The 26,510-nt window shown below is 43.2% G+C and overlaps 1 protein-coding gene across 2 annotated transcripts; it reads right to left on the bottom strand.

Moving 5' to 3' along the window:
- On the bottom strand, positions 1 to 25,008 carry GPR137B (G protein-coupled receptor 137B). 2 transcript variants are annotated; one of them, XM_074896784.1, is made up of 7 exons: positions 24,561 to 25,008; positions 15,827 to 15,876; positions 10,526 to 10,748; positions 6,593 to 6,746; positions 4,565 to 4,689; positions 1,629 to 1,753; positions 1 to 119 (listed from the first exon to the last, which is right to left on the bottom strand). In XM_074896784.1, exons 1-7 carry the CDS (start codon positions 24,927 to 24,929, stop codon positions 8 to 10), a joined length of 1,158 nt encoding a protein of 385 aa, XP_074752885.1. In that variant the 5' UTR covers positions 24,930 to 25,008; the 3' UTR covers positions 1 to 7. The 2 variants fall into 2 exon arrangements, with proteins under 2 accessions (XP_074752885.1, XP_074752886.1); XM_074896785.1 differs by having other exon boundaries at positions 4,565 to 4,693; positions 6,597 to 6,746.
- Positions 25,009 to 26,510: the final 1,502 nt, after the last annotated feature.

Genomic DNA, 26,510 nt, shown 5'->3' with positions numbered 1-26,510 from the left:
ATTGAAGTTATATAGGGCTGGGCCGCTCTGTGTCCAGTGCTGGATCTTGTTGGAGGGATCCTATGTAAGCCGTGAAGCTGCTGTTCTGATGGCCCCAGTCGTAGTAGTCTGGAGAGAAACTTAAAAGCAAAACAGAAGAATTAGTGACTGGCAGGTTGGTTCTGCAGATACCTGGTTAGTGAATGTGAGTAAAATGCAGTTGCACAGAGGTAGTTTCTATGCTGAAGTGCAAAAATAAAACCCCAACCAGGGGTTTAGGCAGCTATTTATTTTCTGATTTGCTGCCAGTTATTCTGGCCCAAGTGTTCTCATTATCTGTTTCCTGATTCTTCTAGTTCACTAAAGACCCTCCCCGTTCTGATTTGCTGTTCAGAAGGTGTTTGAAATTCCAAGAAGAGGTGCTTCTAATCCCTGCCCTGTCCTGCCGCTGGCAGGGGCCTGTGGGGGCCAGACCCAAACCCGCCATGTCAGGTGTTGGGGCGCGGGATGTCAGCAGCACTGGCACACGGCTGCTCCCCCACGAGCACCGCCAGGCGACGCAGGTATCTGGTTTGGTTTCCCCTGGGAACTGCCTCTGCCTTACCAGTGCAGCTGGTTCCCTCCTGCCTCTGCGGGGAAGGGAGGGTGCCCCTAGCTTGAGGCTGAATACCAGCCTGGCGCACACCACCTCCAGCATCCTCGGAGGGTTTAGTTAATATGTGGGAAAAGGCAACACCAGGGTAGGATGATTGAGAATGTAAATTGTGAATATCCACCTTTGCTGAGTTGTGGTTTGGGCTCAGAGACGGTGACACAGTCTTAGCTAAGTGAGTGACAAGAACTAGAACTGGGTATGTTAGCTATGGTTAGCAAGTTAGCCTTCATTTTAGGCTGACTGAGTATGCTAATTACTATTAACTTAGTGTAGATACAGGAGCAGCAAACGAGTAACGCAGGACTGAGCCTCCTTTGAGGGCAGGATGGTGTCCTGGCAGTGCCTTTCCTTCTCTGAACCGGGTGCTCTCATTCTTGCTGGGAACTGCTCCTTCCTGGAAGGGAATCCTTACCTAAAGCTCACAGTTACACAGGGAAAATGGCTTTTTTGTGTCAGTTCTGGGTTGTGCGGGATTTCAGCAGTTAGGTGGATTCACATAAGCTGTCAGCAAGTGGGAAAGCAAACGCCCCCTTTGTTTCAGGTAAATCCCGAGATGTTTAGACACGTTACAGGGCACCCAAAGCTGAGAAGTTTCTCGCTACCACCGTCACTGCCTGTGCTGTCGAGCTTTTCCCTGCTCTCCTGCAAGGCAGGGAGACAGCTGGTGTTCTAGGCTGCCTTGCTCACACACTCCAACTAGTAAATGGCCCTTCTTCAGCCACTCTTGGAAGAAACAGAGGGTGAAACATGCAACCCAATGATCTGACCACAGTTTTTCAATGAGCAGCATACTGTCCATGGGGCCCATGGATGCCTACAGTCACTCAGTGCTGCCTTTCCACTCCAGCTTCCTCCTTTGCTTCCCCTCACCCCCTGGAATTTATGCAACATCTGGAGCTAGACAATTTTACATTAGTCTTCTGCAGTATGTGAGAGTTCTTCCTCCTCTGGTTTCCATTATGGAAAGCAAGCGGTTCCCTCTTGCATCTCTCACCTGCCCTGTGCCCCCTGTGGTGCAATATTCCACGCAAGATCGTCATCACTGTCGTATCTGCGAGGGTTGTCAAAGAAATAAGATCTGGGACTGAAGCCATGGCTTGGGACCATTCCTGCGTTGGCCTGAGGGAAGGGAAACCTCAGTCAGCACTTGCAACAGATATGTAAACTGCTTGGTGCCTGCCTTCTAAAAGAAGTCACTGCAGACTTATCTCCTGGCTTCCAAAATAAAAGAAGCAATTTTGCATATAATATTTTTACATTTTCTGTTTTTCTTTACCAGCATAGTGCTAGTCTACCGATCTTCACAGATTTTCCTTTTCTATCCTTCTAGATAACAGATATGACCCATTAATGAAACCACCGCCCAGGTTGCATTTAACCTGTCTGCTGAATTCCTGTCCAACCTGGTCACTTCGTGCTTTTAGCCAGCTGACTTCAAGTGCGCAGCAGGGAAGGAGCTGAAGGGTATGAAACACCTAAAGAGATTTTGTTTTACCTCCCACATTTGTAACCCTCCCTCCTGGTGCATTATCTCCCTTGCTTCAGGAACTGATCATGCTGAGTCCTGGCACCCTGCTTACTGAAAGCACAGCTGGAAAGCCCCTTAGCACCTCTCTGAGCAATTTCAGTATCTCCCCTACAGTGCTGTGAGGGTCAAATCCCAAGAAAGTGTCCTTTGATAAAATGAGGAAAGGGGTGTACATGTAACCGCTTCATTTACGAAGCATTTTGCTTTTATTTCCCTATGAATCAAAGCAGAAAAACATACAAGATTCAGAAGGTCAGTTTGATTCTGGAAACAGTGCCAAGGGGCATCCAGGACCTGGCTGAGCATCTGCCACTGACCTGCTGCTTCCAGCCCTAGGAAACAGGGTTCCCGGTACCTCTGGATAAGCCAGGATTGCATCTTCTCCTTGGTATTAAGCAGGAGAACAGGTTAATCTCCCCATCTTTTAGATGTTTAATAACTTTGACAAAGATGAAGTGAAAATAGGTCCATCTCTATCGTCTCTCCATTTCCAACAGTTGTCTGGCTGAAGGTATGGCAAGGCGAAGGCCCACACACTACAGACAGACCACTCGTTCCAGGCTATGATCGCGTGTGGAGGGGAGCTTTATATTTGAACAGTGCTGAACGTAGGCTGCCTCTGCTCAGACTTTTTGTTTCTGAAATCCTGAATGAAACATAAAACCAAAACCCCATGATTTTTTGGGATTCTTCCTTATTAAAAATAAAGAACATTTTGGACTTTTACTAAATCAGAATTGTTGTTAAGATTTTTTAACTAAAAGAGGGTTTGTTTTGATTCTAACCCCATGCTTTCTGGCCAAGTGTTTTCAACCACTGGACCATTTGATACTTAACTGCTGTAACAGCCACCCTACTGAACAGATTGAAGTCCTGTGGCCCTTGGTCTCCCTCTTGTGGCGTACCTGCACTGACATTCAGTTCTGTCTTACTACAGAGTCTCTTCGTTGTTTCTTACTAACGTTGTTTCCAGTTTTCCTCTTACTACGATATTATTTAGCACAAATGTCTTGTGTAGAAAAAATCCACTTAAGCCCTATCCACCCTGACAGGTAATGTCTACCCTAAAAAAGGTACCCAGAAAAGAAGTGATATCGCTGATTGGCTCTTCTGAACTGTATGTTTATGAAGTTGGAAATTTAAGGCTTTCTGCAAATCACAATGCAAAAATATGTTATATGTGTTACTGCAGTGCTCTTTGACTTGTGAGAGAATACTGCCTGTGAGAATCCATTTGAGGTCTCATTTGAGTAGGCTACCAAGTCTTTATGTGATCAGCTTTTTGAAAGGAGAGATTAGACCACATCCTTTATTTTTCACTTGCTTGTGAATCTCTCCCACACTATCCAAACTTGATCATCAGGTCTAGCCTTACTACACTCACTTTTTAAATAAAATGAGATCTCTCTGTGATCACTTCTTAGAAGAGCAGCACCACTGGACTGTACTTTAAAACATTTCTTCTCTTTGCAGTTGTCCTGGCTAACTCCTAAGCAGGAGTGGGGCTGAGAATTTTTTAGTTATGGACGCTGAGGTCGATGGGATTTCTTAGTCCAATGTCAGGTATTTCCTCCTTGTTCAGCTTGGCTTTGTCATTGTCTCTGAAATCTGCATGTGAGAATAAAAATTATCGTCTTCTCTAAAAAATTATTCTATTAATTGCTTCTCTTACTTGTTAATTTACCATTCACATCCTTCTTGGGGAATATTAGGTTTGGTGTGGCCTACAGAAAAAGAGATGTTACCTCAGTAATCCTAGCGCAGGGCTGATATTCCCCATGTATCCTGTGCTAACCCAGAGAGTTGCCTACAGCTATAAGAAGATGCTCATCAGTCTGTTAATTACCTAGATAGTAAAGATCCTTACAGGAAACTATCATTACAACTCACATCTTAACCCCTGCTCTGCTGAAATAGCAAACAAAAATGTCAGCAAGTGCTTATTATGGCTGTTGGTCTTTAACATGGAAACAATCCAATGGGTGCAGGACTGAAAGAATTCACTCTACTACTTCATACATGCTGTTGAACAGTTAGCACACAATCGTTTTCACTGCTATGTGATGAAAGATCCCAAGTTTGGATAACAAACTCCTTTTCCACTGATTCCAGTGAAGTCCTATAAACTCAAATTGAAGATGTCCTTAAATTTAAGGAGGTTCCTGATTTTTAAGGTAAACCGCCTGAGAAACACCTTGTCTTCTTTCTTGGTAAATATTATGAGTTTCTTTCATGAGGTGTTAGTATAAGGCAGTGGGAAGTTTGGGTTGCTTTTATTCTGCCAAAGTTACATTGAAGAAAGAGAAGTCAAAATGTAAAGAAGCAAGAGCTCCTTCAGAAGCTGAGCCCTCCAGACCTGCCTGGACATTACACTATCAAATACACTCACAAATTCCACTTACTAGATCTTTTGTAGGGTTCCGGACACGGAAGAAATACACAACCAAGGAAGTAGGCAAGAGCTCCCAGATGAAAAGGACCACTCCGAACACTATGTAACCTGCATCTCCCAGCTGACATTTCAGATCTGCCTGTTGAAGAGTCAGAGAGAAAAGTGTTTAAAGATAGCAGCTCATTTAAAGGTGCAGGAGGCAACATGTCTTCTTATGAGGATCTGTATTTAAGTGGATGAAATGCTTTACAACATGGCCAGAAATTCCATTCAGTAAAGCTAGACTAATCTGGCTAATGATTAAAGACCTATTAAAAAAAAATCAATATGCTGTCTTGTTGGGTACATGACCTCCCTTTCCTTCTCCCTTTCTTCCTCCTGCTATCTTGCCAGGCACTGCTGGCAATCTGGCTTTTTAAAATTAAGGCTTGGATCCCTTCAAGCTGGTGCACATTGTTACCTTGAATAACCATGATGCTACTATAGCAATAGCTTTGAATTTTCACCATTCACCATAGTTGCAGAGGGCAAATCCTGTCCTTTCATATGTTTTGTACAGAAGAGAAAAGGGTAATGTTTCTGACAGGTGATCTGAGGCAGTACCACAGTACAAACATTGGGCTGTAGGTTTAAAAGTGACTTTTGATTCTGGTACCAAACTGCGTACCTGCTCCTTAGTTCCAGGCCCTTTACGTATGGCTCAAATCATTTACCCCAAAATGCAGGCAACCCAAATGTCACAAGTCAGATCAGATGTTCAGAAATCAGTGGCAGTGACCTAAGGTCTAAAGCATTCCAGCAAGCTCCCTACAAACAACCTCTGCCTTTCCCAGGGGGAAACGGGACCAAATATTCTGGCTGTGAAGTTCCAGCCCCTGTTACTCCAGACTGTAGAAGTCAGCACAAGAGGTGCCCCCTGCAAGGGGTCAGCAGGAGCAGCAGCAACACTCCAGGCCCCAACAACAAGAGGGAAAATGTTTGATTCAGGAGGTGAGTCTCAACCTAGTGTCCTTCTGCCTAAACTGGCATGTTCCAATTACACGGAGTGGCAACACCTAGCTGCACTCCTCCACACCGCAGCAGGGTTGATTAGTGGTCCCTTGACAGACCCTACTCAACTAACTCATAATGAGGTCCCCTGGGCAATCCTACCTTACTGGTTACCTACTTCCTATTTACAGTTTTATCTACTGCTCAACAGAAAATTGTTAATGGCTCCAGGTTTGCTTGGCCACCCTGGCCCCTGTGTGGCTGGGAACACTGCCTGTGGTCTGCAGGTGCCTGCTGAGAGGGTGGGGACGTGTCAAGTGTCTGGGACTTTGAGGACAAACAAAATATACTCATGGTCCAGACCCACACCAGCCATTATGCCTAGCCTTGACAGAGCTTGAAAACTGCTGGGACCTGGCTACATGCTTCAAAGCAGAGAAAGGAGCGGGATGCCCAAATTTCATAAAATCCAAGAAAGAATCCCCCGCTATATCCTTTAGTGTTTTTATCACTGTTAGTTTTCAGTCTGAATTGTCACTTGCAATTAAAGGTTGGGAAGAATCTTAGTCTTATCCTCAGACTACAGAAGTTATCATGCTAATGACAGAATTAAGGTAAATAACTCCACAGCCCTGGATAGTAATAGGGGATTTGATGATGACTTCAGAAATGAGCATTTCAGAGGAATCAATTACTGTAGTTGTGCTTCTCCAGGTACAGTACATTCTTTCTAATGGACAAAACACCTGCCTTTTTTGATAAAAGGTGCTTTTTTGTTTAACAGTAAAATCATAGTAAATAAAAGATTGACTTTTCTAAAAAATATTTTTAGAGTGGTTATTTCTTTCTTTTAACACTGAGGGGTTTTTTTTTCCTCCTTATGCTGAAATTACCATAAATTTGTATTCCTGGAGCAAAACAATCTTCGTTCATTGAATAAAAGAAAAAAGACTAGGATTTTAATATATTAATTCCTCTCGTCATAGCACTTAGGAAATAAGCCATCATATACAGAATGAGTTTTTCTCATTAGCAAATATTTTCATACTTGCCTGATCTGATACGTTGTACCAATCGTAATCAAAAGAATTGACTTTCTTGGTTTGGGAAAACGATAAGATGAACAAGTTGTAACAGGCTCGTGAGGTATAAAGTAGTATAACAGTCACTCCTATACTTGTCACCTGACAGACGGATGAGCCCTGGAAGAGATTTAAGCGCAGGTTGTAATTCATAAGGGGAGTTGAGAAGCACATTGCTTTGCGTGGACTTCATGCTACTCTGTCTAATGCAACTGACTTTCTCTTTCTTTCTTTGATCAGTATATCCTACACTACGTACATTCCTGTACAGTGGTTTCCAGGCAATGGTAGCAGTTGCATCCCTTACCAAGACGGGCTGCAACTAATTCCTACAAATTATTGTACAAGTGCTATTTTCAGAACACTGAAAACACCTAAGAACTACACTTGGTACCAGACGGAGCAAGAGAATTCAGCCTTCAGCTGTGCATTAGCTACAGAGCATCCTGTATGAGATGCTGGCTAGCTGCCCTGATGCAACCTTGCACCTTTTTACAACTGCTTGCTGTGTGCCTATTTCCTAAGTACAGAGCAGATTGTAACAGTCAGCAGTTCAACACAGCGCAGACAGGAACAGAACATCCTGCCTTACCTAATGTCAACACAGCCGAGACAAAGTGGAAGCACGGCCTATGGGCAGAGTGACCATGGCAGGGACGGTCTGTGAGTGGGAGCTGGGGCACAAGGTGAGGAATGAGACTACAGAGTGCAAAATCACAACAGTTCCTAAACCCCAGGGAGAAAAATGGACAGAGCAGGGGAAAGAGCCTAATCCAGTGTGAGGAACAAGTGAGATGCCTGACCACTGTGGCAAGTGGGGAGGGGCACTGTGGGGCTCTGAGATGCCAGCACAGGAGCTGCAGCAGCCAGAAAGGAAGGAATCCGGGAGTCATGGCTACAGGGATCAGTGTGAGTCTGATCACAGAGGCAGGAGCATGTGCGAAAATGGGACTGGCTTTGAAGGAAGCTCAAAGTAAATTCTTTGCAGTTGGCTCTGGAATAGTGCTTTGCACAGAGAAAGGAGGAAAAATGGGCTAAAGCTTTTTGTGCTTTTAGAGGAGTAAGATGCCTTGCAGTCTTTGCTTTACTAGCCCTGCCCTCTCCCTCTCCTGGCAGAGATCCGCACCACCAGGGTGAGCTCCTCTCATCTGTGGGAGAGAGAGGCTAAGGGGGAAGTTGTCCCTCCCCTCGTGGGAACTTTTATGCCAGTGTGGGAGACAGGAAGGTCTACAACCTATTCCCTCTGCTCACGCTGCTTCCAGGTTTGCAGCCAAGGAGGTTCCAAGCACTGTGGCAGGTAGAGCAGAGACAACAGAATGGCTAAGGAAGTATCAGGGATAATCACCTAGTCACCATGTCCTGAACCCCTGACCTTCAGGAGACTACCAGGGGCCCTCTGCTGCTCACCCACGCTGGTGGCTATGGATCCTGCCATGGTTCTGTCAACCCAGCTCCTCAGTCTGCACCCTAGTGAGTGCCAGTCAAGAGAAGCTCAGGGAGAAGCCAGAAAAGCTTGCAGAAAACTAGCTTGCCTGTTTTCCCAGCAAAGTAATACTGATTCAGGGAACAACCAGGCTCAGGGGTATTACAAAATCCCCAGTACAGCCAATGTCTCTGACTGAATTCCTGCTTACAACATGCTGGAATTACCACCATTCACTGGGCCATAACCTACAGCTACATCAGGAGTGAGCCAAGAGCCTGCCTCTATATGGGAATTGAAACCAGATACATAGTAGGCAGTGATGAAAGCTGTGGCAAGGCCAGCAAGCAGGAAATGCCACAAAGAGGAAATGTTTGCTAGGTTCTTCTCTATTCTGCTTCAGTACTAGCAAGTCAGTGATGCTGTCATGGAAACTGAGAGTGAGAGAGCAGAGAGAAGCTGCTGACTGGCACATACCATATCCCAGCTCTGTGGCTTTTACAGAGTGGGGATAGCAGAAGTGAAGAGCAGGATGGGGTTGGTATTTCCCTCTATAGAATTCTCTACATAGCTCTCATTCTTTAGTAGTTAATAGTTAAATATGTTAGACATTTAACAAACTTCAATCCCACCAAATACAAAAAAGGGGATAAAAGTGTCCTGGATTTGCTTCCAGTCAAATATACTTAGAGGCTTGGGGAAGGGAGAGCTCGCAGTAAAAGTAAAGCCAGAGGAATTTTTTCAGCCACAGGCCCCTAAGAACAGAGAGGGATCCCCGAGTTTCTAGCACGTCCCACTACGTGATGCTTCTGGCCAGCACAGAACTGGCCCAAGGGCAGGGCTGTGCACCACCTTGGTGCTGTCGTAGCCTTGGTGCAGAGCACCAGGCCGGTGCCCTAAGCCAGGTCATGGAGGTGAGCGCGCTTTCACACGTGGTCAGAAGATACACGCCAGCAGATGGGAGATGCAAATGAAAGGCTGCCAGTACCAATGCCTATCTACATAGCATGCATTATCTCCAACGCTGCTTCTATCATATTGCTGTAGAGAATGGATTTTTCTTCTGCAGCTCGCTTTTTCAGCGCAACAGTAGCAGATTAAGCCAGGATGTTTTTCCACTGCCAGCTCCAGCCATCTGTATCCCTAGGTACGTGTAGTTGAATCCTACTGAAAGTCCCCAGAGGAACTCTCGGTTTGGGTCAACAGAAAAGAGCAAAGCACTCTTTAATTCTCATTTCCGCATTCAAACTTTCATCAGCTAGGTGTCCTGTCCCTTTCTGCCTGCAATAACTTTATGAGTTTGTTTGGGTTTTGTGAAATAGCTTGAAGTAAAGAAAATCAGGTTTCCTGCAGGAGGAGAAAACGGAACAAAGTAATCTACCAAAGCCTCCCTTTGGTTAACACTGCTTTGTTACACAGATTTATGCTTCTGTGATTTGCAGCAGTAGAAAAACTTTTCTTACTAGTAAAAATAATCCATTGCCCATGCCCTTTGGTCATCAAGTGACAAGCTTGAAAGAAACAAAACAAACTAAGCTGTTTTTTTAAATCTTCTCTTAAGTCATGAACTTTCAGTTGTTGTGCAGTATGGCCAGATTTGATTAAACAGGAAAAATACTCCTTTCATCTCATTAAGTAAACAGAGGGAGGAATTTTATTATAAGATTTTCTAAGTAGCAGCCGAAATTTACGTTTTTGAAAGGTTTGTTGTGGTAAAGGTAATGTGCTCTTGGTTAAACTAATAATTTATTTTAAGATTTAACAATTTACTGCAAACACAAGGACCTCTGAAAGCCCTGTTTCATTATTTATAAATACAAAACACCTTCACTAATTTTACAATAAACACTGAGGGCTTACATGATGTCACCCAGTGCCTTGACCACTGAATGTGTCCAAAGCTGTAAATTTAACAGTATTTCTTCAAAGAATATTTTGTAGAGTAATATGAGAGACTTTTTTCCCCTTCTCCCCACTTGGCTGAATTTATAATGCCTTTAAAACACATTCTCATCATCTATAGAACTGTATGCAAATGTGTAAAGGGAGATTCCACTGTCTGGCTTATCTTTGGCATGCCGCTACCTTAAACATTTAACTTAATCAATCAATAATTTGACATGTTGAAGGATCCCAAAGTAGAGACTATGTAGCAGTACTGAAAAGAAGTGGTGTTCAGATGGGGATCTGGAGAAAGCAGTATCCACTTGAAAAACATCTGTGAGAAACTCCAGCCAGTAAGTTTTGCAAACTCTGTCTCAAAAATACGTATTCTGGGGTCACTGGTGGTAGTCAAAAGAATCCTTGGTTTGGGAATTAGTATCTAATTCATATATTGAGCAGGATGGCCAGCCAAGTGCAAGCTGTGAAGTTTAAGGCCTCCAGCTCTCAGGGAATCTAAAGAACCATGGGGCTTTGCCTCATACAGCCCTTGTCTCTCAGAAGGTACTTGAAAAGAACTGAAAATGCACCTTACCTTGGACTCCAAGTAAATGTTGGCTAAGGACATCTTGGAAATCTTATACAGGCAGATGGAGAGTGAAACAGCGCACAGCACAAACAACGTGTCATTAATTGCCACCCGGACAGAGACAATGACTTTTCTCTCTGAATTCTGTGTCCTCACCAATACTGCACATGTTAAATTCACCAAGAGGAAGAGGAGACTTATGAAAAGAGAAGCCAGGTAGAGGGGCAACCTGGGAGAGTGAGGAGAAAACAGTTTTAGCAACATTGTTCAGCAAGTGTCAGTCATGAGATGGAAGTTGCCCTCTGAGCAATGAAAGCTGCACATGTTGGGCTGCCACAGCTGACAGTCACCAGACACCCGAGCCCAAATCAAAGTGCTCCAGATTGCTCGAGAGATTAATTCAGCTCATTTCAAACCTGTTTTTACAGTTACACAACAAGCTGGAAGTGAAGAAACTAATGTCGAGCAGCAAAACATGGAAGACTGACTGCAGCAGAAATACAACACCGCAATTCTTAAAAACTACTTAAAATACACGTGTACTTTATTAGAGCATGCACAAACCCTCTGACTACTCACTGACAGGAGAAACATTGCAAAAGGTTGAGTTGCCTGGAATGGGCTGGTTTTGACCTTGGTTTTACTACACCACCACTGTCATAAGAAACATCACTGACTGCTGCTGTTTGCCATCAGATTTCATATTAATTTAGGGAAATGTTTAACAGTAGGAAAAATCTCTGAGTTACTGGTTTCCCATCATATTTCTCTGTCCCTTTTCCTAAATAACTTGGTCACGGGCAACCTCTTGAAAGAAACATCAAGAAATGTAAATAGGCATATTGACTCAGGGTTGGCATTTTGCCATCTGTGCCAGGAAAAAGGTTCATTTGCACAACCACAGGAACAAAGCTGGAACAGAAATGTGACAGACAGAAGCCCAAGAGCTGGACTGGTTTTCTCCATATGTTTTATCCAACCTACCCAGCAATGATACCTGCAATGTAAGTATACCACATACTCAAGTAAAGCTGCTTATAATTCCTCTTTACTCCTACACACAGCTGTGAATCTTTTCACTTAAAAAAAAAAAAAAAAAAAAAAAAAAAAGGCATATTTCCATTTCAGGTGTTTGCTTACTTCATTATCATTGCTGACCAAGGCAATTACTGATAGGGGTCATAATTTGCAGTCACTGAACAAGAGGGTTTGGCCACAGCTTTTCATGACTGCTGGGAACTTTGAATTTGGCTGACAACAAACATCCAGACTGTCCCTGAGGAATCCAATTCTGATTGTTTAAAAATACTTTACTCAGTGATGATCTTTTTTTTTTCACACATTCATATCTTTTTGGGACAGCATCAATGCGGCTACAAAGCTGAAGCATAGCTGGATTCTTTTCAGAGGGCATGAAAGGAAGTGGTATACCTTGGAGACGTTTTAAACGTGTAACAGGGAAAACTGAAAGCCTACAAGTCCCTGTTTGTGAATCAGTGCCCTTCTTTCCAGCTATATCTGGCATTGAGCGAGGATGCTGTCTTTTCCTTGCCAGTCACATAAATTCTCTCTCGGGAAGACTCATTCTTAACCTTCCAGGGCAGGGCTCTGTTTTTAGGATAAGCAGCTAGAGGTAGTTCCTTTAAACCTCACAGTCTAACGCTGGAAGCACTGCAGACCTGAAGCTCCTCTCTCATGTGGCTTCCCCTGGAGAACGCTGTTCCTAGTTGGAGTGGTGGTACATTTACAGCTTTTATTAATATCTTAAAAGTCTTTAAGTGGCGGTTATGTGTCTTCCTTTTTCTCCCCCTCCCAAAATCTATTTAATAGTCTCATCTCTGCTTCCCTGCTGTAGTGCAGGTAAAATATTCCTGTGGGGTTTGGGCTTACAAAGAAAGGTATCCTCTTACATTCAGCCTGCTTGAGGGACATGTTCTCTTTTTCTTCATCTTAGTCAGAGGGACCTTCTGATTCAGCATAGCCTGCAAGCCCTTGATGCTGGCTTGTAACCAGCAAGGCTTAGAGGCTTCCAGGCCAGACACCTCCTTGATGGAGTTTAGAAAAAAAAAAGAAAGCACTGTCACGCTCTCATGCCCACACAGTCCCATACGTGCCAGGGTGAGCTGTCATGGCCAGTCAGTTGTGCAGCTCTTCACATAATGATCTTCCATCCCCCTTATTAACATGATGTGGCGGACGAAACGGCTGCCTGTTTTGACAATAGAAGCACTGTTGATGAATTTCTGAATAAGCACTGATGGAGATGTAGGCTGTGTCTCTCAGGGCAGTTTTAGGGTCTCTGCAGCTGCAGAAAGCATTCTTAACTCACTTAAAGCAGCATGTATCCTTACATCTCAACTACAAGAGCACCTACGAGGCATGAATAAGTATATGGGGTTTTTTAAAAAATAGAAAAGTAGGGCAGGAAAAGTGTTTCCAGATTGCACCAGCGACTGTTCAAAAGCCTATTGTGCTTAATCCCCATTTTGGGGCTAGTCCCTTGAAAGGAGCTGTGTGTAATCTGGCTTGGCCAGGGAAGGCACGTGCCAGGGTGTTCTGTTCTTTCTGTGCCAGGCTGGTTGCACCCCTAAATTTTTCTCTGAGCTTAAAATCAAACTTCAGATGAATGCAGTAAGTTTTGCCTTGTTTAACAGGAAAATCTGTCTGAAACTACTGCATTTTGTACATGGCTTCCTTCAAAACCATACAGTGTCTGAGGCTTGTGTGTAACAAGGCAGGCACACACAGCACAGCAAGCCTTATCCAAACCCAGTGACTGTAAGAAATCCCCAAGCCCAGGGAGATGTGCAGAAGGACTGTTTAAATATGAAGTTGGGCTGGCTCAGGCTTCACCTTGAGATCTTTTGCCACAGCGACTAACATCATGTGAAGGCTGTGCTGATTAAAGTTTGCTTAAGCTCTCTGACAGGATTTTATCCATTTTTTCCTATCTGAAATTATTCTGATTTCTGAGACCTGTGCCAATACATAGACCTCAGTCCTGCCTCTCTGTTGCCTTGTTTATGTTGCCATTATCTATTGCGGAAGTGTCAATAACAGGCAATAAGGTCTGACACCTATTAAAGAAAATGGGGGAAAAAAATCAAAGAGAACATTCAGCAACAAAGAAAGATCAAATTCAGTAAGTGTAGACTCCAGCCCCTGTCTGAATGCCATCCATCTTTCTAACATCCATCACCCATCTCTCCATCAGGATTTGAGCAACTTGATCTAATGCAAGGTGTCCCTGCCCAGGGGACAGCGGTTGGACTAGATGATCTTTAAAGGTCCCTTCCAACTCGAACCACTCTGTGATTCTATATTTCATTAGCCTGTTACAATTAAGATTCAGGACCTCAGCTGTGGGTGTGCACATACTACACCACTTCAATTGCCCTGTATAAGATAGGAAACGAGGTCAGCTTTATTTATATGGCTCTTTTACACAGGCTAGCCACATTCATGCTGAGATATCTTGATATTAAAACAAAATACTACCAAAGTCCTGTACCAACATAGCTGAGTAAGAGAGAAAAGGCTAATCCAGATCCAAGAGTCATCTGTGTTAGAAATGAAGTAGGCAAGAGTCAGGGTGGACACGGAGCTGCTGTGGGAAGGGTAGTCTGTGCATGAGTAATTCCAGTCACAATACACAAGTGTTTTGGAACGGAAACACTTCAAGAGCTACATGCAAGGTGCTAATGTAGTAATTTCAGAGGCATTGACTAAATATCACAAGCTCACTTTGCTTAAAGAAAGAAATTTTCAAGCAGTTTTCAGGAATAAAGTCCTGCCACAAACATCAGTAACAGATGCGGTTCAATGCTTCTACCTCTCACCTCTAAAGCCATCCAGGAACATGTTCACAGACCTGCCCTATACCACCCTGACCTGCTGCCCAGGCTTTGTGCAAAGCCGTCCTCTTTGTTCCTCTTGCCTATGCATAGCATCAGGGGCAGGCACACTTGCACTGGGGGCTGGCTGGGGACCTGGCTGGTGTGTGCCGTGCTTATTTCCCATCCCATACTCCTGGATTTCCTTCCCACAGAAACCAGAGCACAAAGGGAGGTGAATGTATTTGTATGCCACTGTGTTTACCTGGGAGCATCCAGCTCTTGCCCCTTGTGGTTTGGGATGTAGCCAAGGTACACACAAAGACCCACTAACTTGAAAGCATTCCTGAGGCCACCAAAATAGATGCAGCCTCTCTGTTCCCATTCCAACCATTTCTGCATGAGCTGCAGTTCAGCGTGGAGTCCACAACTCTCAGTCAGCCATCACACCCTGCGTGTTCCATACCCTCACCAGCCCAAGGACAGCCCAGCCCAGGTCTGCTCTCACTGTACTGCCATTCTACCAAACATGGTGTCTGAAGCACTTGCTCCAGATGATCACCTCCCCAGTTGTATCAAAACCCAACTGGATAACAAACTTTCCAGGGCAAGAACAGTGTTAATATTTGACCTGTTGATACAGTACTGTGTTCTCCTGATAGTCAGCAAGTAACAGGTCAGACTTCAGTTTCAAATGACTTTTTTTCTAGCCTGAATTCAGGTCATAAATTCTTTCTTTAGAATGGAGACAATCTCTCTTTCTCCAGCCCCCACCTAAACAACATTGCCCGACTGAGGCTTTTAGGCATTGCCACAATAAACATTAATTTATTGAGCTCTTCCTCAGCTTTCTGCACATTACTGCCCTTTGGGGAGCTTTCAAGTAATTCTTGACAATTCCTCCTGCTCAACAAGATCACAAACAAATCTCTCCACCTAAATGCAAAGCTAGCTTTATCTCAAGCCTGTGGATTCAGGGGAGGTTATCTGTGAGCTCCAAAACACATCAAGTTCAACCCATTCTCTGTAGTTCTTTCCCTTCACAGCTTTCATCTTCCCAAAACTTTTGAGTCTTTTATTACCACTGGACTCAAAAATTAATACATACCCAGTCCCACTCATTCCTGTCAGAATAAATACATCCCTCTGCTACCTTTACCAAAGCATGGGATCTGAATTCACCTAGCAATACAAATGTTAACTTGTAAACAAATCATCAGGGTGAGTGCTTTCTACTTGCATTTGAAATATTTGCCTTTGAGATATGTGAAGGTTCAAAAATGGTGCTTGTGTTGGGAAATGACAGAGACTTCTAAATGTCATAAGAAGAAGCTGGCCTCAGAACCATCATCATAAAACACTGGTATATAAATATGAATAGCTGAGATATGAGCGCCACAAATGATAAAAGATGTAGTGTTTCTCAAAGAGCATGGCTACTTTTCTTTACATTAAATGTTTGCATAGTTCTTACCTGTATTTCAGTAGCTCTGGGGAATATTTTGACTTAGCTTTGAAAATGACCTGCAAAACAGAAAAATATTGCATCAAACATACGTATAAGTAAAGAAAGACTCTGCTCCGCAGGAATCCTGTCTCACAGGTCACGAGAAATATAATGATAGGTTTCATTACATAACAGATTTGCATTTATTGCTTATCTGTGGCAGGCAAGCTCTAAGCAAAGTATTAAATCCACTCAGCAGGTGATCACAATGTCCTTGTACACAAATTGTCTACATCATTATTTTCACTTACTTTGGCTTGGAAATAAGGCTCTTTATACCAGTATTCACAAAAGGACCAACGCCACTATAACCATAGAGGCAAGTAATTATTAGGCTCTTACATGACCTAACAGTACATGTTTCTCCCCTAGAGCAGCTCATACCGGCTTATTGGGTCAGATGCTCTGTTTCCATGACGAGCCAGTCATAGTACCCTGGACTGAAATTGGATATATCTACCATGTTACATTGCCAAAAGGATGCCATGGAGAACCAAATTCATTTATTTACTCTGAGGTATATTTGGCTTCTGCTGACTGTCTGTTCACTATACAGCAATATGTATTTTTAGAGAGAAATAGCTTAGGCCCAATAATAACCCTGCTGTAACAGAAAAGAAAAAATACTGACATGTTTTCTGCAATGTAGCTGGGTATTATCAGTCATGAGTGTTTAACCATCAGAAATCACACTAAAATATTTTTGCATATTTTATATCTTATTTATTTAAAAAATTACAGGGAAGCATCACAGCTTTTTCATAAGGTAATGTGGTTTCCGAACACAGTCAGTTTACAAACGTTCATTTAAACCAAAACTGAAGCACACTGATTGCTAGTATTACCAAAAAACATGCTGTATGACTTTTTCTGGGTTGTTTCCTAATTGTTTTACCCTCAAGTTATCTTGCCTTATCTATTTCACTTGGTTTTGCATGCCCTTTAGTATAGCTTGCATAGTATTTGCTATGATTATCATGCTTTCCCAAGGAAACAGGCCTTACATGATCACTATGTATGTGTTGGCCTGTGTCTGCCTGTCACTCTGTTTATCTATCCCCCCACTAATCTTAAAATCAAAGACATGATTCTTTATGACCCTCCTAAAATTAGTGACCTAACAGAAGTAAGGAACCCCATAAATGCGTCTGATATATGACCTCTGTGAGGAGAACCCTGCATAATGATCCCACACATCACCCAGTATGAGAGAGTCTGCATAGCAAAGTGTCGTAAGATATGCCCCAGTTATGGAAACAGCTCAAAGTCAAGCATGAGACATAGATCTGGAGAAAATCAGGCTTCACTTGTTCCAGCAGTCCTGGAACAACTTGTCATTTAACTCCTATTCACCATAAACAGCTGCCTTGACATGGAAATTATTTTTGTGACGCATCAGCCTGCTTAGCACTAGCTGAACCAGCAGAGAACACTGAGCTTTTCAGCAGGCCCTAGAAAAATAAGAGCCAAGAATAAAATTGAAAAGTTGGGGAAAAAAAAAATCTCTAAAAATATTCTGCAACCATTGATACTGTTTTCAAATAGTTAATATCTCTGGCAGTTTCCCTTACAAAAGATTTTTGTGATTCATTCTCCAAATTCCTGGATCATGAATTCTCGCAGGGTTTTAGGAAGAAGTTTTATGTTATTTTACTTACTTGCTACTGAAAGGAGAGGTACAAGAGGCTTGTGAATGTTCCGTGTTTCCATGGTGCACAAAGAGGGGCTGTCAGTTTTTAGAGAAGAGATGGGGTTCAAAATACTTCCTGTACGCTTTTTATACTAGACTTGTTGCCTACCCTGCTTATTCTGGAAGACACTGTGGGTAAGCAGGAAGGAACAGATTCCTGACCTCAGTGAAACTAAACAAGTAAAACTTGTCTTTAGGGCCATTCCACAATCCTCACCTGTTCTGAGTAGCACTTACTCACACATATTGTACCGTTAATTTTGACAGCTTTCCAGAGTAGCACTGAACAGAATTGTTCAGAGCCTGTGCAAAAGACAAACAAGTTGCAGTGGACAATGAGTTGTGCTGGGTGGTCCACAAAACCTAGAAAATTCACAGGTTCCTGAATACCATCTCCTGTGGTTCCCCCAAAAGATCCACTCACAGAGCGTTCCTGCCACACAAATGAGCCCAAGGCTGTCCTACCTAGCAAAAGCTCCGTCAGTAATTTAGCTAAAGCCAAACATGATGCTCCTGCTGCAGATCCAGCAGGATCTGCAGATGTAAGATCGTCAAAACAGCTGTTACTGTGATTCCATGTTTGGTGGGCCTCTCCCAGACAATTGATGCTTCTGAAACTTATCAGAGCAAAATGACCATTAAGAAAGAAAATGAACACCACATAAAAAATTGATACTATATAGATTAGACGTGGACACTCTTATAAATTCACTGCTAAACAGAAATACGGGTGGCCAAGTTCTGCCACCTTTGCTTAAACCTTGCTTAAATACTGATGGGACCTTAGTTCATGAGTAGCCTTGTTGGAAGCAATGTGATTGTCACAGAATAAAGGGCTGTTCAGTGGGAGTAAAGATGTCAGAAGCTGATCTCAATATACCTTCCATGTGTGGGTGCAGCTTTTTGCTTTTAACAGTCATTTAGCTCAAGAGACTGGTTGCTCAATGGCCCCTCCCCACAACAGTGTTGAGAAAGCTTCCAGTCAATATCTGAGTCATCTAAGCAAGTCTTCCAGCAAACCAGAGCAAACCAGGCTATTCCTAAGAATAGACTAAAGCAAGCAGAAAGCAGACCTTTTAAAAAGACCTTTCAGAGAGCCCCAAGATGAACAGCAACACAGAAAACTCAGTGAAAGTACTTGCTAATTTTCTAATGTCTAAAGGCTTAGTTTTCCTCTTAAAAGTATTTTCCCTTTTGCTTGTTCTTTAAAGGAGAAATATCCTGTTTTGACTCCTTGTTTATGCCGAAGGACTGGAAACCTCAAATGAGATTCTCACACTCACTCCTCCACTCCCCTGAGGTGTATGTCTGGCAAATAAAAGTGCAGCAGTACAAAAGGACTCCAAAAAGCCCTTCATACAGCCAGGGAAAATTCCTGTTGCAGGAACTGATGTAAACAGCTGCCCTTAAAGACATTTTACTAGGTCCCAGCAGAGGAGCAGTGAGGATGGCATGGGAGTCCAGCAGCAGCTCACCTGCAGAGAGCTCTGCAGAGCTGCTGGGCAGCAAAGGTGGCAGCCAGGGCCAGGCTGCTGGAGCATAAGGGGGTTCCAGCTATGGTTATGAAAGTTAAATCAGGAGCCCCTCTGGCTCTGTAAGTGTCAATGAAACAGGTGTCAAAGCCAAGTCACATAATTCCAGAGGGGAAAAAAAAATAAAATCTCGTGGGAGCAATTTTCTGTCCATGCTGTGTTTTAGCAGAAGTGATGTGACAGCTGGCACAAACCGCCCGTGTACCTCTTGTGCTGGTTGATCAGTTCACTTTTACTGGAGCTGCAGCCCACCTTACCAAAGAGCCTCACATATGTGTTAAGTGCTTGCATATGTCTCAAGTTGGCCCTCTGCACGGGAATGAAGTTCAGCTCTATTTACCAGTTCTCATTTCAAAATCTCTGTAAGGAGCAGACCGTGTACTTTTCCTTCCCAGTTCCTTTCACCACAGCCCCTCTCTTCCTCTGTCATGCTCCATGCAAACTTCTCTTTGCATGCTGAAAATATGCCACAACCTCATGCAGGCCCAGAGCCCCTCACCATCAGTGCATATACCTTTCCTCTGCTGCATATCTTCCAGTCCCAGGCCCATCATCCTCCTTCTCTCTCTCGTGTTCATTCTTTCATTTGGATCAGATTCCCCAAAACATGTAAGATTTTGTTCTATTCTCTAAACTCTACATGGTTTGTAAGGCCTACTTGGCCATATGAGCAACATGACTCACTAACATACTCAGCCTCGTGTAAATTGGTAAAAATAGTCCTGAAAGGACAAGGACCATTGCGGGGCTGGCAGCCACAGTAAACTTGCATGTGTAGCTTTCCTATAAAATTATTTTCTAAGTCAAATGACCTCATTCTTCATGTCAGATGCTGATAGCCAGCCAGTCTGCAGTTGCAACTTGTCTCCTATAGATCCAATACTGAGGGTAATGTTTTATGCCAAACATATTTGTTGATGCTTCACCATTTGTAGTTAAGACTCCCGTGTAGTTCTATGTACATCTAAAGCATGCTTCAAATTAATAATAAGCTTTATAATACATGGGGTATTCATTTCTACTAAAAATTAAATATTTCTTCTAAATAAAAAGCACGCTCTGCTCTCTCAGTGGTAGTATTACTTTTGAAATGCTATCCCCACTAATCAGAGGATGAGAAGTTCTCTTCATTTTCCTCCCAGAGCTAACACATATGCCAGTTCCACTGAGTTACACGTAACCTTCCCAAAAGCCTTGTGCTGGTTTTACCCTGCCCTGCCAGGCACTTCCAGCATGGCCCACTCCCCTCTAAACTGTCTTACTCTATACAATTTCTCTTCGTTTGAAAGTCCCTGATCTTATCAGCCCTGCCTGGGAGGCAGGGTAAGCTTCTCAATCTGGATGCCAGAGAAAAGGGAAGATGGTTAAGGAGGAGGAAGGAGAGATAAATTTGCCTACCAGCCCTTCTCCACCCATACAGCCTCACAGTTCTTGAGCTCAGCACCACGTTCCCTAGGTCCTGGAGAAGTTCCCAACCTGACGGCTAAACCTACAGACTACCAAATGGTTTGCTGTGCCTGGCCACAGGGGAGGCCTGGGATTTCCAGCATCCCCTCTGGCTCACGGTCTTTGGCCGTGACCTTGTTTTTTGAGACTGTAACCCTCCACCCTAGCCCCCCTCCTGCTTCATTTGTATTCTGTTCCCCAGGGAAATGTAAAGTCTGAGCAAACAGGACAAAGTCAAGCAAGCCCTTCTCTGCCCACCCCTCACACACACCAAAAAAGGCAACTTCTTAGTTTATTTCCCAGAGCCTCTTCACACTTTTGCCCACAGCACTGACTGTAAAGCCTGAGGACTCAACCTCAGTGGTCCCTTGTTAGGCACAGGGAAGATGCGGCTAGGCAGGGCATGAAGAAAAGAGTGCCTGAGCCCTGGGATCCTCACTGTCTAGAGTCACTTACAGTGGAAAATACGTTATTTGCTGATTTGCAGTCTTTGCTTTATCAAGCAGCAAAATAAACGTGTGGGAGCTGCAGATGTGAGGCAAAGGTATCTAGGGGGTTTTATGGTCTGTGTAGGTGGAAATGCACACTTTAGCTCCCTGTCTGATGGATCAGGATCAGGGAGCTGCTCTGGCTTGGTACAACGCACTTATTTGCCAGTGTTATACTATTGTTTTACAAAAGTGCCGCTAGATCTCATCTTCGCTTTTTATTTTAATGATTTCTAAGTAAACAGGCTTATCCTGAGAGGGTAGGTCACATTATCTTTTTTCTTTAGAAGAGAATGAATACAGACACAGCATTAATAAATTCAACACTCTCATTACAAATCACACGTATTTTCTCCAGTATGGGGTTTCTGAGAGGACCTAATATCATATAACCCTTAACTATAGCACCCTTTCTATTCTGCCCTAAATAGGGCATCAAGACCGTAGCAAAGGACCCTGAACTTGGCTCTTAATCCGAAGACCCCTTGTTCTGAGTCAAAAGTATTTTGATTGTAACTTCTCTTTCGTCCACAGGTCCCCTGCTTCAGCAACCCGCCCCAACACATTACAGCTCCTTCTGCTGTATCTGCTGATGGTGATGCTCAAGCCTGGGAACAGTCCCTGCTGTGCTGATGTCATCACAGCTTATTTGTGTTGCTACACATAAAATACAGTTGAAATTTGCATCCCCATTGCTTTGGGATACTTATTAAAAAGAGAATAGTTGTGGCTAACTTTCTGTCAAAGGTGCTTATTATTCTGAAAAATTACCTCAGGCACTTGCCGAATGAGTTTTTTTTGCTTGGCCGGGAGGATTTGCAATATTTTTTGAATCACTTTTTCTTCTCACGTCTATGTCTAAAAGTTTTCCTAGCAGTGCCACATTTAGAAATGGTGGGTGCTGTACTGCACATAATAATGAACACCTGCAAATTCCAGAGAACCATAAGGTCTCTTCCAGCCAGTCCTCTGTCTCTATACTATAGATAGGTCCCTTCTTTCCCTCTAGCTAAGCACAAGTTAGATAGCATGGTTTGCATGCAAAGAGACAGCTGCAGACCCTTCTTGCCTGCCTTCTAGAGAAAAAAAAATGAAAGTTGTTTCTGAACAGGTCTGTGAAGTTATAAGCCATTACTGAAAACAAAAATCTCTCTCCCCACCCCTTTCACACTAGTTCTTGCTTGTCTACTGGGGAAAGCTAGATGCACATTAAATATACAGTCTCAAGAAGATGCTGAATTTCAAGCCAAACCACCTTTTAATGGCTAGAAATAAAGAATTAATAACAGTGAATTAAAAATATGTGCACTTACTCTGTGTCTTACATTATATTTGTACAATGATGTGATGGTATTTCTTAAGGCTTTGTTTTGGCTGGGGAGATATTTAAGATGAGATTTCACTGGGAGCAACCAGCTCTAAAGCAAACAACAATACTAATAACATACCTGTCCACAGTGGCCCACGAAATTTAAAGATTATGATGCACATCACAGACTCTGAAAGTCCCTTGAAAACACTGTTTCAAAAGCCTCACAAGAGCATTTCAAGACAGGTAACTATTACACTCTTTTATAGAGGGGCTCAGAGGAAGATCGTGAGGACTCATCATGACAAAGCAGAAATTGTCTCGAAGGCAGAACCAATAGCCTTAGCATTTTTTCTGTTTCCAGCCACTGACTTGTACTTCCTGAATGATATTAGACAGCCATGCCAAAAATAAGTTAAAAGGACATATGTGTACATTCTGTATGCTCCCTTTTTAGATCTTCCTTAGATGAAAGGAATCAGTTACCCGCAATATTAAACCCCTGAGTGCTGGCACGCTAATGCAGAGTGCAGACTGCTGTGCCCCCTCTGTGCTCAGGGCTTCTTTTGGTGCAGAGCCAGGATGCTGCATCCTGCCTCCAGCTTTCTACAGCAGCCCTGTGTGTGTCTGTGCGTGTGTCTGAGGGAAGAATCTGACCTAAGGCTGTGACTTGGTCCCAACTGCTGTGATGGGGATGGACTCAGTAATGATGGACGTTTGCCCCTGGGGAACGGCACCGCTATCAAATGACTCTCACAATAACTGTGGGATAAAGCATAGGTCACCACATGCCTGAGCTGGATTTGAGTAGCACGTAGATGAAAGATTCCTGTAATCCCTTAATTGATCCCAAGTCCCAGGGAGTGGAGCAGGGTGAGTTAGCAAGTGTTTCAGACACTGAATCCAGAAAAGTAAATCTAAGCACAAAACTGTGTATGCGGTTCTAAGTATTTAATACCCTCTACAACTCAAGTGATCCTCTTACAGCTGTCATGCTTACTGTTGCTGCTTTTGCAGCTCTGTGATGGCAGCTCTCACAAGCAGCCTGATCTCTCCGGTCAGGCTGTTCAGAATCGACAGGCCTGTAATCACTACAGAGCAGTCTTAAACACCTGGAGCACTGCAGAAGCACACAGGCTCAGCATCAAACTGGTTCCAAGTGGGGCACACAGCAACACCCAAAGCATCCTGAGCACTGCTGGGGGTGCTCCAGGGCTGGCTGGTGCTCTCCTGGCCAACAACCCCTGCACCGGGAAAACAGACTTTGCCAAGGGTCATCTGAGTGCAGGCTGGGCTTCCTGCTCCAGGCACCACTGTGGGATTGAGGAGATAGAGAATCCAGTCCCTGCCCTCCTGCAAACTTCCTGTGAGATTTTAGGCAAACCTGGCAGCCTTTCCTTGCCTCAGCATGACAATAGCCCATCCTGCAGCCCAGTGCCAAGACACCCAAGCTCACCGTAAATACTTCCCAGCCAGTCTAACTGCAGCAACCTGGAGTGCTGTGCAGCCTAACTCACCAGGCTTCTTAGCTGTCCGTAGTACAGATACAGTCTCAAGACCTCTTTCTGAAACAGAGATACTATTTCCTTTACCCCACTATGCAACTAATTTACCTTTACATCACAGTGTCCTTGAAATAGAGGGGGTATCTCTGTACTTAGCACTTACTGGGGTCCAGAGTCACTGCTATTTGTAATACGATCATTAGGGGAACTTGGGTCGGAAGTAGGACTCCATCAACAGTTTTGACTGTGAAACACAGAATAGAAATCTCTCTCACAAACGCATTAGCCAACTTACAAAAACATGAGGTGGGGGGTTGCCAGCAAAATTAGAAATTATAGTTCTGACTACAGACAGAGGTCAGGTCTGCTAAGCCAGGAGGTTTATGAAGTCTAGTAACAACAACAAGAATAATAATAGAACGGTATTTTGGATGTCCAGCTTTCAAGCTCTCCTATGCATTTTTTCCCCCAATGTTTAAATTAAATAACACCCATTTAATAGACAATAGATCTATTATTTGCCATTCTTGCAATGATAATTTCAGGCTCCAGTTTCATTGTAACACTAATCACTTGCATATAGATCAAAAGTTTAAATTCCCAAATAAATAACTGAAATTTGCTTTTTGCATTGCTAAAGTACATTAGGAAACTACATTTTTCTGATGATTCTTACGTAACAATGCTTTACCATTCTGTCACATTTAATCAACCAAATATCTGTTGCTTACCTGTGTGAAGTAAAGATTCATCAGGGTCAGGGTGAAAAACTGGAGGCAGACTGGGAAGCAATAGAGAAGCCAGAAGATGAAGGGGCTGAGAGAATTTGCTGTGACAAAGTCTTTGAAGTAAAATGAAAAGAGCACAGTCCTAAGAGAGGCCCAAAACAAGCACAGAAACAGAAAGACAGTTTGGTAACTGAACCTCTTGTGCCTGTAGTGAAGGACCAGCCAGAGCTGGACGTAGATGAACACAAAAAGCAGTGAATAAAAAACAGTATATACAATGGTCAGGCCCAACTTCACATACGGAGGGACAGCTGGCGTCAGGGTCGGCGGAAGGGTGTCATTTTTCAGTGGGTCCCACTCAGGGGCCTCCATTTGATATCAGGAATCGTCAGAATTATTTATTAAGTTTGGCTGCCGCTGTTGCCTCCTCCTCCTTCTCCTTTCATCTTCCTACAGCATAGGAATCAAGAAAATGAAAGAAAACAAGCTGCACTTCCTCTTTGGCAGCTCACTGTGGGCTGGTAGCACATGATCACAATTCAGAATGATTCATTAGGACTGCCTTTGTCAGCAATTGGCAGGGAACAGCTCAGAAAGCTGCCCTTTGCTGATGTTTGTGCACGAATCTTTACCATCCTTAAGAGACAAAGAAATCCACCAGCCCCTGAACGTTTTACTGCTGATTTTTTTTCCTAAGGAAAAACTATCTGGATTTTAAATTAGTTAAGTAATGTTCTATTTTCTACAAGAAGCAGGTACCTGACATTTTCCCAGTGGCGGCCACATCGTCTCTCTTTAGGATTTTTTTCTCCTATTTCCCATTTAGCAAGTACTTTATTTAGCTGCATTTCTTTAGGAATAATTTTAAACACTTTAAAGTACTCGTGAAATTCAAACCACCGTAACAAGCTATAACAGTTCAGCTCTGCATTGCAGAAATCTTTGTGTTTATAAGGAAATACACAATTTTCACAGCAAATCTAGCACATTCAGTATCTTCTTTTCATTCTAACATAAGGCATTTCATTAGAGTGGGAGAAAAGGCACATCAAGGCTTCCAAACATGGTATATACAGGAACAAATAAAACCCCCTAAATACCCAAATTCACCAAGGTGTACATGCAGCTATAGGTTCTTTTCTTCTTGGTTGTTGTCTGTTTGTGCCATCACTGAGGCAACAGCTGACCAGACACGCCTTCTCACAAGTGTGCAGATGTGCCCTTGGGATTAAATCTATAAATTAATAGGTGCTATGGCAAGCTGCTGGGTTTGACTCACAGGGGTGAGAAGTGAGAACTGAAACTGAGTGGTTTAGACATTTGTAGCATGGTGGAAATGCTTCATGTATCTCTAGGTCATGAATAGCGTCATACACCATCAAATAACAAGTTTTTTAAAAGATATTTTGGTTATAGCTGGAGCACTGCTATCTTTTTTTCCTATTGTTTATAGTAAACTGATTACAAGAAGTGATAATTGTGCTTATTAATATAAATACAGCCTATGTAAACTTGCGTAGTCCTTTTAAAAGATCTCTAAGTGCTTTAAAAAGGTCTCTAAGTGAAGCCCATCCTGCCCTAAAAACACCCACACTGAACACTTAAAGCTATTATATATTCTAAAATCCATGTTGAGGTACTGAAACATAAGCAGTTTGATTTTAAAGGCACTAAGCAAACTCAGCTCCCATAGACTGAAAAGGGATCTGTGGGTTCTTAGTGCCACTGTAAATCAGGTCACTTCTCTTAAGGCATCTAGGTATGATCTTAAGACCCTCACCAGGAGCAGTCAGCTTTGGAAATCCTGGATAAACAGCTTACAGAAGCAGGGTGATACACAGCACCGAGTGGCTGTGTCAATCTGACTACATGTAGGAATACAGAGAACACACAGTGAATGATGAGAAAGAGGAGAGACAATAAGAAATGTCCAAGAACTAAAAATCACGTATA

Source organism: Athene noctua, chromosome 1, assembly GCF_965140245.1.
Source record: "Athene noctua chromosome 1, bAthNoc1.hap1.1, whole genome shotgun sequence".
NCBI classification, from domain to species: domain Eukaryota; kingdom Metazoa; phylum Chordata; class Aves; order Strigiformes; family Strigidae; genus Athene; species Athene noctua.
Note: the sequence above shows the minus strand (reverse complement) of the source record. Positions and strands in the feature narration are given on the sequence as shown.

Bases quoted from the DNA above. Each gene is read 5' to 3' on its own strand.
- GPR137B (XM_074896784.1), bottom strand. From the start codon at position 24,929: ATGGAGGCCCCTGAGTGGGACCCACTGAAAAATGACACCCTTCCGCCG. The intron at 10,749-15,826 runs GTAAGAACTATG...TCACTCTCCCAG, and splicing joins CCAGAGCTACTGAAATACAG to GTTGCCCCTCTACCTGGCTT. The intron at 120-1,628 runs GTGAGAGATGCA...TTTGCTTTTAAG, and splicing joins CCACAGGGGGCACAGGGCAG to TTTCTCTCCAGACTACTACG.